Source organism: Leptodactylus fuscus, chromosome 7 (genome assembly GCF_031893055.1).
Source record: "Leptodactylus fuscus isolate aLepFus1 chromosome 7, aLepFus1.hap2, whole genome shotgun sequence".
Classification (NCBI taxonomy): Eukaryota; Metazoa; Chordata; class Amphibia; order Anura; family Leptodactylidae; genus Leptodactylus; species Leptodactylus fuscus.
This window is the reverse complement of record NC_134271.1, coordinates 112483039-112497275: the sequence shown is the minus strand read 5'-3', so window position 1 is coordinate 112497275 and position 14237 is coordinate 112483039. Positions and strand designations below refer to the sequence as shown.

The 14237-nt window shown below is 43.0% G+C and overlaps 1 protein-coding gene across 5 annotated transcripts in view; it reads right to left on the bottom strand.

Moving 5' to 3' along the window:
* Positions 1 to 14237, bottom strand: part of NUMB (NUMB endocytic adaptor protein) — an 80119-nt gene that overhangs the window by 22437 nt on the left and 43445 nt on the right. For all 5 annotated transcript variants that reach the window (XM_075282839.1, XM_075282835.1, XM_075282837.1 and 2 more), the window contains exons 3-4: positions 8441 to 8583; positions 1671 to 1745 (exon numbers count right to left, since the gene is read on the bottom strand). In XM_075282839.1, coding sequence (XP_075138940.1) covers positions 1671 to 1745; positions 8441 to 8566 — 201 coding nt within the window. In that variant the 5' untranslated portion in view covers positions 8567 to 8583. The remainder of the gene's footprint in view (positions 1 to 1670; positions 1746 to 8440; positions 8584 to 14237) is intronic.

The window sequence follows — 14237 nt, the reverse complement described above, 5'->3', positions numbered from 1 at the left end:
AAAAGCACATTAACATGACAGCCACAAAAAGGGGTGAAGTGAAGAAGTATTTTTCAAGGTTCACATTTTACACAGCTGAAGATATATTTTATGATAGGATGGTATAAACTAAGATGCATATTGTATAAAAACACACTCTTACTGTCTTTTTTTTTTTAGGGGGGGGGGGGGATTATACAATGGAGGTGCTGGATCTAATCGTTCTGCTTCTTCACAGGAAACAAAACACTGCTGATGGTACTGATGCCTAAGGCTTCGGTCACACCTGTGTTGGGTGACCATGCGGGGACTTACGCTTGAAATACGCAGAGAGAAAAGTCTATGGTAAAAGTCTGTGATCTAAGATGACCGCTTTTTACGTGGATCGAGTTTCCGTTTTTCAGGTCCCCAAGCAGACCTGAAGAATGGAAACCTCAATGCTGGTGTACCTAGTGTAAGGCTCTCTTTATGTTGTTTCTCCTGCAAGTTTAACTTATGCAACAGGTAAGGTCCTAGTGCATCTGTTAAATGGACCCATATGACTGATGCCAGAAAAATGACAATATGTCAGGCGGTCCCTTTTTTCTTTTTGAAATAGTGTAGCAGACCGTTTTGTATGCAAGCATCTGGGGAAGAGAGATTTTATATAGAACTTGTGGGAGAGCCTTACGCTGGGTTCACACCAGCGTACGGCACTCCATTCTCAGAAGACGGAAACCTGTCATGCCGAGTCCGGCCATGAGCGTTTTGAGCTCTCCGCGGCGAAACAGTTTTTTTTTTTAAACCGGACACAGGGTACTGCATGTCCGACTGTGTCTGTTTAAAAAAAAAAACATTTTCGCTGCGGAGAGCATAAAACGCTCACCGGCGCTCACAGCCGGACACACTTCAAACCCATTTAAATGAATGGGTTTGAAAGATGCCGGCAGGTTTCCGTCTCCTGCTCTGTTTTGTGCAGGAAACTGAAACCTGCAGAACGGAGTCCCGGGCGCAGATGTGAACGAGTCCTTAGTAACATCAGCAGTGTTTGTTTCCTATAAAGGAGCAGAACAATTTATACAATGGAGGTGTTGCATCTATCACAAGAGGGACAAGAATGATGTCTGACGGACTCACTAACACTACAGCGTCTACTGGAGTTCTGATATGGGTTATGCTGCAATATTTTTGACAGGAGTTTTTATGGAATCTGTGACAATCTTATAAGGCTACGTTCACATCTGCACCAGAGGCTCCATTATAGACACTGGGGTCCACCGGGCTGTGTGTGTGTAACCGCTGTTTTAGCGATCCGCCTCTGTTTGGGTTCCCTGATGGACTCAAAGAACAGAGAGCCAGCGCTGATGTGAACCTAGTGTAGCACAGATCTGAATGTAGCCAAACCTCAATCTAATAGGAGGCCACTCATACTTACATGCTCCCTGACTTCTGACATTCTATACTCTATATATTTTTGTCGTTATAAGCTGCCCTCCTAAAAGCCTTAGACCATAGAGTATAACATTCCAGAGCAGCATTATCCTGAAGCACCTTGAGCGATTTTAGTGACCTGTAACACTTTCTACCATGTTTCAGGGATCTGGTACCATTAATGTGTACTCTGTAGCCAGGACGTCTCAGTCACACACTTATCAGCTAGTATTCATACAGTATGCAGACACTTATTCGTGTAGAGCAATAAGAATACATACGGCTTTTAGTCTTTTAACTGCATCTTCACAGATGTGCATGCCTCGAGACTCATCCACCTCCACATGTCCCAGGTACTAGAAAAAACACAGAGAGGTTAGTGAAATGGATATATAAGTCTGCAGACTTCAGTTCAGGTAACAACCTTTAACATTATCTGGCAGATAACTAAATAACTAGATAAACTGCACACCCTAAAATAATTAAAGGAAGATTAAGAACAGTAGATAAAATTACTGATGACCTATCCTAAGGAAAGCTCACCAATATCAGATCAGTGAGGACTGACACTGTTATCAGCTATTCAGTGAAGGTGCTACAGAATGGAGCAGGAAGTAGACAGCGCTGTTCTCTCTGTAGTGGCCAGACCAGGTACTGCAGATCAGCTCCCATTCACATCAATGGGAGCTAAGGTGCAGTGATTTAGTTCACACATAGAACAGAGCTGTCTACAGAAGAGACTTTATGCAGCAAGCATTTTCTGCAATGGATGGATGGGATTTGATTCAATCTCATACACTACTAGTGTTTTGCAGCAGGCTAGCCACTGGACATTGTGTGGCAGCTAACCTGCTGAGTGTATGACCGATGTATCCTCAACCTCAAGTTGGTCATAAGCAGGGTGATATTTTGGCCTTGTGACTACTAGACAAAATGTGTTGTATGTTGTACATGACCAGCTACAAAACACTTCTGATAACCAGAACATTGTGTCAATATCAAATGAGATTTTGCAGTGGAGTGTTTTCCTACATGAGAATAGATTTGAGTCACCCCATATGCTACGGCCACCCTGGTGCCTTGATGGGTGTGCCAAAGGCAAAGGCAGATAACAGGCAAGCTGAATCAGAGATTGACAATTACTTCCCCAATCTATGTGCGGTCATAATGGATGCTTTCTACAAACGTGGGAAACAAGACCTTTAAGCAAATGTTTCTGCCAAACGAAATTAGACCAAACCTCCACAAGATGGCAACAGACCTGGGGTCCACCTGCAGACATTTAAACATGCTTATATTGGAATAGTTTGATATGAAAATGAATCTGCACAATAAAGAGTCAATACAGCCTCACAATTCTTGTAAAGCCAAGTTCACACTTGCATCCGTTACCACTGCTGCAGATTCCATCATGAATTTGCCTGGTAAAATACTGGACTCCTTGAGGGAAAGCACACAGACCCCAAAAAACACACACCAAACATGAAACAGACACAGCACTTCCATAATTTTTATTATTGAGCATAACCCACAGCCAAAAAATATATAGCGCTGATATGAACATAGCCAAAGATTAAGAACGCCTCATGAGAATTTAGAAATGAAGTTATTGCATTCACCCAAACAGCTCGATATCGGCAAATAAAAAGCATAAACCCCTCTTGAAAAGGAAGCTACTCAGACAGCAGCAGTGTCCTCGCTACTGTGATAAAGTGAGATTGTCAGGGGAGGCTGTAAATCTGGTCAATGATTCAGTAACAGGCCAGTATACTCCACAAAACTAAGACACAAGTGTCAGCACCTTGTTTTATCACGAATATACAGGATATACCCATCAGAGCATGGCACTACACCGCACAGTACATGCAGACCTGGCATATGGAGCAAGGGTGAGGGAGGCTCAAATAACTTTCACCCACATGACGTTTGCTATTGCAAAGTCTGTAACTGTAATGAAGGCAGGAAATGGAGCGATATACACTAGAATACAGAATCCCACTGTGCCAATACATAAAAAGCTTTAATCCCTCAGCAAAAGGCAAGTATTATTACCAAAAATGAATCATAATTGAAGAGCGAACTCCTGCAGGGATTTTCAATGGAAATATATTATAGCAGACCGCCGAGATATACTTCAAGTGGCAGTGAAAATTAACTTGTCGTAATGCAACAAATCACAACATTAAGTAAGTGCTCATTTCTGCAAGCGGATATGGGCTTTACACAGCTATGAACAGGGGAACTCTCTGGATATCATGTTCCCTATAGCCGGAATGTCTCATAGAATGGATCCAGAAAGAGGAGCAGAAAAGTAAATTAAGGCCAAGACCCCTTGTTGTAAAAGTTAGCCTTACTTTTTTTCGCAGCATTTTCGTTTTGCTGCGTTTTATAGATTTTTCCTAAATCTAAAAGGGGAAAATGTGATTCCACAGTTAACGCTTCCATCCCAGGAAGATTCCTACTGTGCAACATGTTTCCACACCTACCTACCTTTTGCACATCACTGTACACACAGTCCTATCAGCCTGCAGCAGAATACATAGCAGTAGCGCAGCACAGATCACTTGTCCTGCCTTAATTTAATACTACTAATACTTTCATGAATGGACAGCAAGTATGGGTATTGACGGAAATGAAGAACAAAAGAATATTTAAGTTTCTTTTTCTTATACAGTAGGAACAAACACAAATGACAAATATGAGAAAGTGTTAGAATAGGGAACCCAAGTTTCTCTTTTCATCAATAAAAGAAAAAGTAACAAGTCTTAAACTTCAGCTTCCCTGTTCTAAATCAAAGTTCCACTATTAAATCAACTTTCCTGCCATAACAGAAGAAAGTTTATATTCCTTCAGTGCAAACCATGCAGCAGGTCCTTATTAAAAGTGTCCTATTGTTTTGCTTTTATAACTCATATGCATACTAGGCATCTCCATGGCAAAAGACAACAAACAAATCCTGTGTAGTCTGATCCTGTTACCATATTCCTGACAAGGGGCTATCATACCAAGCACACTTAGGCCACACCCACTTTGCCCTTGCTGGAAAGTGGGTGTGGCCTAAGTTGGGACACAGCACACCAAAAATCACAAAGTTCTGTTGTATTTTTTGGGAAGAAATTAAACATCGACAAAACAGATTTTGAGCAAAGCATATATGCCTGAATAGTTTTTAAAAAGGCTATTCAGATGCTGCCTCCAGTACTTCCAAAGAAACCCCCCCCCCCCACTCCGTTTTAGTAAAAATCAGTAAAAACAATATGCTAATGAGGCTCACTGAGCACCCTGGGCATTCCCCAGGGCCAACGAGCACCCCCCACGTCATACCTCAGTAATGCCCATCTGTGGCTTGTGCTCAGTTATGCCCTTCTACTCCACACTTGCTGTGTCGCCTACATCCTCTGTTGTCTTGCTCCTGCCGCTTTAAATCCTGTGCATGCGCAGTAATGCTCTGTTCTGAGTGCTACTGCGCATGCCTGAGTACCATTTTGTTGTAGCTACCTATAGAACTCAGCATACTGCTCACTATGCTGTTCTATAGTGATTTACTGCGCATGCACGGGATTTTTAATAAAAATGGGGGAGGGGGGTGTGTCTTTGGAAGTACTGGAGGCAGCACCTGAATAGCCTCTGAATGACAGAGCCCCTTTAAGCCAGTTTTTAGGATGTGTCAAGTTAGACTAGATAGATCAATAATGCAACAGATTTATCAAACAACATTAGATACATGATAAATCTTGTACAGTTTAAGACTAGAGATGAGCGAACAGTGTTCTATCGAACACATGTTCGATCGGATATCAGGCTGTTCGATGTGTTCGATTCGAACATCACGTGGCAAACTCCAAAAAAAAATTCGATTCCCCTCCCACCTTCCCTGGCGCTTTTTTGCACCAATAACAGCGCAGGGGAGGTGGGACAGGAACGACGACACCGGAGGCATCGAAAAAAAAAATCGGAAAAAGTCATTGGCTGCCGAAATCAGGTGACCTCCATTTTAGACGAATAGTGGATTTCAAATCCGGGTCATATGAGAATGTGAACTTTGGAACTAAGAGACAGGGATAGCTGTACAGGCAGGGATAGCTAGGGATAACCTTTATTTAGGTAGGAATGTTATTAAAAATAACTTTTTGGGGCTCTATCGGGTGTGTAATTGTGATTTTTGTGACAAACTTTTTCCCATAGGAATGTATTGGACAGCGCTGATTGGCCAGAGTACGGAATTCGACCAATTAGCGCTGGCTCTGCTGGAGGAGGCGGAGTCTAAGATCGCTCCACACCAGTCTCCATTCAGGTCCGACCTTAGACTCCGCCTCCTCTGGCAGAGCCAGCGCTGATTGGCCGAAGGCTGGCCAATGCATTCCTATGGCAATGCAGAGACTTAGCAGTGCTGAGCCAGTTCTGCTCAACTACACCGTGTGCCGGTCAGCCCATCAGATGTAGCAGAGCCGAGGGAGCACTAGAACCCTTATGCACACTTGGCTCTGCTACATCAGATGGAGACTGAATGGAGACTGGTGTGGAGCGATCTTAGACTCCGCCTCCTCCAGCAGAGCCAGCGCTGATTGGTCGAATTCCGTACTCTGGCCAATCAGCGCTGTCCAATGCATTCCTATGGGGAAAAGTTAGCTTGCGAAAATCGCAATCTGTCAGGGATTTCCATGAAATAAAGTGACTTTTATGCCCCCAGACATGCTTCCCCTGCTGTCCCAGTGTCATTCCAGGGTGTTGGTATCATTTCCTGGGGTGTCATAGTGGACTTGGTGACCCTCCAGACACGGATTTGAGTTTCCCCCTTAAAGAGTATATGTTCCCCATAGACTATAATGGGGTTCGAAACCCGTTCGAACACTCAAACAGTGAGCTGCTGTTCGAATCGAATTTCGAACCTCGAACATTTTAGTGTTCGCTCATCTCTATTTAAGACTATTTAGTTTAAAGGGATTCTACCATTAAAACTTTTTTTCTCGTTCACACGTCAGAATAGCCTTAAAGAGGACCTTTCACCATTTTGCCCATAGGCACACTGTTGGCTTTCCCGATTTGGGCCCAGTGTGAAGAGCTTACGGTCCCGGTACCGTAGTTCTTCTATGGTCAGAAGGGCGTTTCTGACACTTAGCCAGAGACGTCCTTCTTCACAGCACAGCCAATCGCGCTGTGCTGTGAGAGCCGGGAGGAACGCCCCCTCCATAGACGAGCATTATCAGGGAGGGAGGGGGCGTTCCTCCCAGCTCTCACAGCACAGCGCGATTGGCTGTGCTGTGAAGATGGACGTCTCTGGCTAAGTGTCAGAAACGCCCTTCTGACCATAGAAGAACTACGGTACCGGGACCGTAAGCTCTTCACACTGGGCCCAGATCGGGAAAGCCGACAGTGTGCTGAACTCAGCGCACTGTCAGCTTTCCAGCAGTATATAGAACTGCCTGTGGGCGAAATGGTGAAAGGTCCTCTTTAAAGGGGTTGTCCTATCACAAGGATCCTAGCTATACTGCTAGTTTATGTGGATTTAAGACTTTTCCTAAATACATTGCTTTATCAAAACTGCTTTGTTTGGCTGCTATCTTAATTTATTCACTTCATTGTTTACACTCCGTTTCTATGGCGCTTGGGATTATCTGCTCATTTGTCAAGTGATGTAGCTGCCTGCTCTCAGGGGGAGAGGGAGGGGCTGGGAGCAGCTCCGTTACTTAAATGACAGGGGATCGGGCCGCTGGCAGAGCCGAGCGCACATGCCGACAGCCATTTTTTTGTGGCCGTTTACACGAGCATGCGCAGTATTGGGGGCATCCTATAGTTCTACTACAGGAGCGTACTGCTGAGGCCCGCCCCCAGTGCTGCAAGAGAACTCATTTGCATACCTACAAAAAACAGGATTTTAACCGAATGGTGGGGCGGAGCCTACTTCTAAAGGTAGGAGAATAGCCTTTCTTAAGGCTATTCCGACATGTGAATGAGGAAAAAAAAAAAAAAAAAAAAAAGTTTTAATAGTAGAATCCCCTTAAGTTTGCAGTAAGTTTTAAACATCATTAGTAAATCTGCCAAAAATAGTATGCATAGGAACACTTAATATAGGCCTACACCAAAAATTGCTTGATTTTATATCTACTGCACAAAAAAAGGGCATACAGGGCCTTTAAAAGACAAAAGTTGTGGCTAATAAAAACTTTAGATCAAGCAGAAAATGACTGAAAATGTAGAATAGCGTTCAGATAATGGAGAGGTTTAGTCTGCTCATTTCCCTCAGTGCTGATGTGTCGTACGTTGCGGTCAAAGTCCTTTTGCTTTGGTGACAACGATGTCTATACATTTAGCAGCAGTAACATGTGATCACTAACCGTTTTCGTGTGGCGAGCCCCTACGATACAGACTACAGATAAGTAGAGGAGTAGATTACAAACTACTGCAGGGTATGTGGCACAGGGATAGGGATTTTGTACTGTAGCCCAAAACTGAAGAAGAGTGTAGCTACATTTTCAGAAGAACACTAAACAATTACGGTACACAATCTATTACAATGCAATGAGAAGAACTGGCAACACAAAACCACAGCCCTCAGAGTTCTCCAAGCCATTATTTTATATTACAGTTATATATATTATATCATTATACTGTGGGATTCAGCAGATCATATTAAAAGCTTCTGGGTTGCTAAATGTTAATGGTATACCAACTGGTCAGTAATTAGGAGTTCATTAATTTAGTAGATGTGGTAACATTATGAGCATCCCACAAAGGGCCTAGATAGCAGCTGCTGTAAGACACTGAGAAAGCAACTACTGAGTGCCAAGAGGAGTCTTGACGGGCATCACTGCATCTTATACCAGAATTCATCTAGAGCCATTGCACCACAAACCTCACATAAACAGGTAAGTATGGGGGGGGGGGGGGGGGGGGGGGTTACTGCTACTTTATGCCCTTCAGAAAACTAGCGAAGGTCTAAATCAATCAGGGTGAGATGACATTCAGTAACTTGCAACGCTGCAATATTACCACTAGCATGGTTGTTTTGTGTCTGTGGTTGCAAGGTGTCAAAACATTGAGAAGCAGTTACCTTAACCTGAAAGCAACATTTTCCAGTCCGGACAGATTCTTCATCTGTTTGCCACTGGTGGGGTCGGCTGGCCTCTGGGACATAAATATCTTTCTTTCGCCGGAAACTTTGACGAAGTTTGTTCATTTTTTGACCCTCGCAACCTGAAAGAAGAGGAGAAAAAAACTGAATAAATAGGATCTTCATCAGGCTTATGTCCTTAGCCAACAGGAGACCAATATACTAACTAAACCATGCAAATACTACTGGATACCCTGGGGACTGCCAAAAAGTAAACCCCATATTCATTTGAAAGATAAAATAGATTAATCACTACTTTAGAGAAACCCAGCTAGTAGCGTTCGGAACTTCCTTTGGCCAATTTTAGTCCTCTTTGCCCACTAGAGATGAGCTCTAATAGCAGATGGCCAGTGCAAGTACCATTGGTGTCTAAGGACTGATGAGTTCTGCATTCAGATACGTTAGCTGAAGCCCCAGCGTTGTATTTGGCAACTCTCTGCTTTACTGTGCACCGCCTGTTCTTATCCTGCCATCTGCCTTTGAACCCTTTTGTAGAGGAATTTTTTACATCCACTGGATCGCCCAGCTCTGAATGATTTTCCTCTATCACACCACTGATGCTAGGTTAATAATCTGTGCTTGGCTCTCAGTCATTCAGGTCCACCTAGAGACCCGAATAACAGGGGCTCAGATATCATGTGTTCCTTTTCATGGACAAAGTATATTCTCTAGAAAGTCTTGCTGGAGACAAAACAAGAAAAAAAAGTTAAGTTTTTATAAGTCAGCAAAGTTCAAGAACCACTTCAAAAAATCAGGTACAATCTTATTGGACAACACGTGGTAGTGGGACAACAGTTAAGAAAAAAATAAAAATCTATACTTCCTACTCTGCAAACATTCTCTACGTCCTTTACAGCTTCAGTCATAGCTCACGTTCTGAAATGACTTCATGTGCTATTTGTGTGGGCCACAGTGTTACGAGCAGGACGCAAGCCCTCTTACCCAAGAAGTTTATAACTTAAGGGACCTTAAGGGAACTATAAATAAAAATGAACTTCTAGAAAACAAAAGTTTGGAAACTGTCTACTGCCAAGACTTTCGCAGGTGCATGGCATATTGAATGCAGGCGCCAGGGAAGAATGCACCTAATTTATAAACTGGCATTTTATGCAAAAAAAAAAAAAAAGCTATTTATTCAGAACGTTTCCTCATATGCAACTAGAATTGCCTATGTATACTTATGTGTACCCAGTTATAGTCACTACAGGTTGTCTTCCAATCACTCCATTTCGTGACTTTTGGTAATATTGTGGCATTTGGTTTATGAAACGTTACTATTGGCATTCTTACTGGGATGAAACCTGAATAAATACACTGAATTGTATTACATTTCAGCAATGCTGAGAACATGTATGTATGATATTGGATAGCGACACATATCTATAGGCTCAAATTCAGAAACTGAGGATTTACCAAGGCGTTTGTGCCTAGAATATAATATTGCTGTGGCTGATCTGTGGGTCCTTGCAGTATGGAGCCTTAACGTTAAAATTCTTGCAACACAGGAGAAAGAACTAAAAACAAAAAAGAAAGACGAAAAACAAAAAAAACCACACACAATGGCATTGCCTCTCTGTCCAGGGTCAGACATCTGTCAGGACATTCCCTGGTACGAAGTCATTTGTACCCATCTCACAGGATATAAAAGCCTGAAGGGTTTTTCTAGTTTTATTTAAACAAAGCTTTATCACTGTCATGAAGAAGCACAGATATTTTCTAATGGATTTTATGACTCAATTTTTCATCCAAGAATATTTCTTCAAGAATATTCCCATATTCACAAAGCAGACAGAACATAAAAGGAGTGAGCCCATGAAAGCGTTGTAGACCAGGTATCTTCAGCAGTCTCAGAAACAAATGATCACCGTCCCATTCAGACTAGGGAGCAAACACCTCAGTTCCTTTCACCTGTAGGGGTCAGTCCCAGAATATTTTGCAGTTTATCCCCCAATCTGTGGAATGGGGATAAGGTGTTTTAACCACTATCATACACATATCATTATGATAGACACCATGATAGTCCTTAAGGGTTAATGTGCAAACCTCTTTAAAACACTAGAAGATGACATACTCGTACAGAAGACAGAGTTACCAGCAGAGTCTCTGCAGACATCTTCTCTCATTGTGTAACTAAGTCAAGGGCCAAACATGCTACCTACACATCCTAGCGAATTGCCATTGCTGTCTGTCCGAAGACGAATATCAGTATTTACCCTAAAGAACCTGTGTTCAGTGGTAGTGATGAAATGGTGCCATGATTTTGGACTACAAATTCTTATCATAGACCAAAAAAAAAAAAAAAGGGAAATCCCTGTAGATTTTGTCATCACAGCTTTTAGAGCTGGAAACACTGTGGTGTAGTTATACGAGGTGCAGAGGTAGCAGTCACCATCAGGCCCTGAAGGCTGAGGAGGCCTAAAAGCCTCATCACAGCGCAATAACACACCAGTATTATACATCAGCACAGAAGAGCTTCTTGTTACACACTGCCAGAGCTCCGCAAAATTACCTCCAGCAGGCCACAAATGTGCACGTGTCTGCAAAAAACGGTTAGAAACAGACTCCATGAGGATGGTATGAGGACCAGATGTCCACAGATGGGGGTTGTACTCACAGCCCAACAGCATGCAGGACACTTGGCATTTGCCACAGAACACCAGGATTGGCAACTTCGCCACTGGCGCCCTGTGCTCTTCACAGATGAAAGCAGGTTCACACTGAGCACATGTGACAGACGTGACAGTCTGAAGACGCCGTGGAGAGCGATCTGCTATCTGCTGCCTGCAACATCATTTTCCATGACCGGTTTGGCAGTGGTCAGTAATGGTGTGGGGTAGCATTTCTTAGGAGGGTCGCACAGCCCTCCATGTGTTCACCAGAACTACCCTGACTGCCATTAGGGACCCTTAGACCCCATGTGAGACCATATGCTGGTGCAGATGGCGATGGGTTCCTCCTAATGCAGGACAACGCCAGACCTCATGTGGCTGGAGTGTGTCAGCAGTTGCTGCAAGATGAAGGCGTCGAAGCTATGGACTAGCCCACCCGTTCCCCAGACCTGAATCCAATTGAGCACATCTGGGACATCATGTCTCGCTCCATCTACCGTCACATTGCACCACAGACTGTCCTAGAGATAGCAGATGCTTTAGTCCAGGTCTGGGAGGAGATCCCTCAGGAGACCATCCCCAAACTCATCAGAAGCATGCCCAGGCGTTGTAGGGAGGTCATACAGGCACGTGGAGGCCACACACAATACTGAGCCTCAAACCGACATGTTTTAAAGATATTACATCAAAGTTGGATCAGGCTGTGGTGCGTTTTTCCACTTAAATTTTGGGGGTGACTCCAAACCCAGGCCTCCATTGGTTAATACATTTCATTACCATTGATTATTTTTGGTGTGATTTTGTTGTCATCACGATCAACTTTGTACAGAACAAAGTATTCAATGAGAATATTTCATTCATATCTAGGATGTGTTATTTGAGTGTTCCCTTTATTTTTTTGAGCAGTGTATTAACCCTATAAATGTGAACAACTGATCATGCAGTTTTCTTTCATTATGAAGACATTGACAAAATGAACACAGAACTAGATATGTTAAAATCCAACATATTTGATAATTTAGATAGACTCAAATACCTTAAATGGGATCAGGTACCATCCATCATCTGCTAACGGAGGAAACAGGGACAGGGCAGATACACCAATCTGATCCAAGTATTAAGCAGGGAGTAACCAGTTCTATGTTCAGCGTCAGATAAAACCTTTGGTAAGAAAGCATGTTTTCTCCTGCTAGTCCTTTTGCATCTAGAGTCCAGTATACTGGTGAACATTACCAGATGTAAAGGAGGCAGCTAGTCACAAGTTAGTAACAGTGGATGGAATTTATTAAGACTAGCTTTAATTATGTCCATCTTAAACTGGCACAAAGACTGTCTGAATTATTAAGAGTCTCAGGCCTAACAATAAATCAGACACTCCCATGCACTAGAATTGAGATCTACCCTGCCATAGATTTCATATATAACTCACATCAGTTTTCTGGTAGGAGTTCTAATAAGATTGTTGGCAGAGGCATCCTCGCCCAGGCCCGCTTTGCTCTCCAATCACGTTTGCAAAAAATGGCAAGTGAAGAACAAAAGGAGCCGAGCACTAAAAGATCTGCCAATATGACATCCAACCAGCCAGTAGATGTAGAAACTAAAAAACTGCACATAAAAGTTTTAAAGTCTACTAGGCTGTTATACCAGGCACGGGTAAATACATAAACCACATTGCATCTCTATTGATCAGCAACTACCAATACGTTCTCCAGGCACGCTGACCTTGTACATAGAATTTGGTCTTGACAATACATTTCCCAGTTTGTGATCATTAACTGGGTCAGTTATTTGCTCCAGTGCCTCTTTCCTCCAATTACCATATCTAAAAACACTCTACTCTGTATGCCCAGTGTTAATATGTACATGGCTCATACGCCCCAAGCACTGTAAAAATTATAAAATGCTCTGGAGCTAATAAGGGAGCACTGTATCACAATAATGCTCGGAATATCATATTTACAGCTGCTTTATTATGTAAATTATGGATGAGCAGAAGATTTCTGTTCCCAAAAAAAGCCACTCTGCACAAAAAATGAAGCACATCAAAATCCACTTATGACGCAGCCAAATCGGTGGTAAATCTGTAGTAAGAAAATTATTTAATTCAAGAAACATGGCAAGATAGTAAAGAAATACACAGCCTCTAAGACTGGGTTTATACATCTCCGTATTCTAGTCGGCCAGTTGATTCATGACCGAGTCAAACACGGCTGATGGCATTTTCTTCACTGGTCCAGTGTCTATAGACAGACAGAAATCATGGAGAAAACAGGAGACTTTGCTCCCTAACTCACTCAAACATCATGGCAGTACAGAGAAGTACTGATCTGCCCAGCTCTGTCCTTCTCTCCTCACTCCACCCTGACTGCATAAACTTCTATGGACAACTGTAATTTGATTATTCAGCGAGATGCAGCCTATGGAGATCAAGACTGATTTAGCAGAGATTTCAGAGTGAATGTCAGTTTAACAGAGATGGGCCCTGTTCGCACAGGGTGTGAATGGCGGATTTTGGTCCTGATTCTGACGCAGGAAGCCGCATCACAATAGGGCCAAAATCCACCTGCCGCGACTTCAGACAGTCACGGCACTCCGGTTCGGCTTAGGCCCAAATGAACGAGCCTAATCCTAGTCCGCGAGACGGACGCCACGGCTGAATCAGCCGCGGAATCTGCCTGAAGAAAAGGCAGCTCGCTTCTTTTTTCCGTGAGCGGCAGCATGCGGCTCATAGGAGAAAAAAAAAAAAAAAAAAAAAGAAAAAGAGCGCTAGCGCACTACATAGACCGCTATCGTGAGGGGGGCGGATTATGACATGGATTCTGTGCCAAAAACTGCCCCCTCTTGCCCCGTGTGAATGGAGCCATAGGGAGAAAGAAGAGAGTCTGGTAAGTCAAAGTACAGTGAAGGAAGTACCGTAAGTATTTGATCCCTTGCTGATTCTTTAAATTTGCCCACTGAAAAAGACATGAACAGTCTATAATTTTAAGAGTAGGCTAATTTTTATCAGTGAGATAGAATATCAAAAATAAAATCCAGAAAATCACACAAACAGAGCATCTAAAATAGCTGAGTAAGCACAAAACTGTCTCACATTTTTCCTTCTTTTAACACTGGCCCCAGTGCTGCAC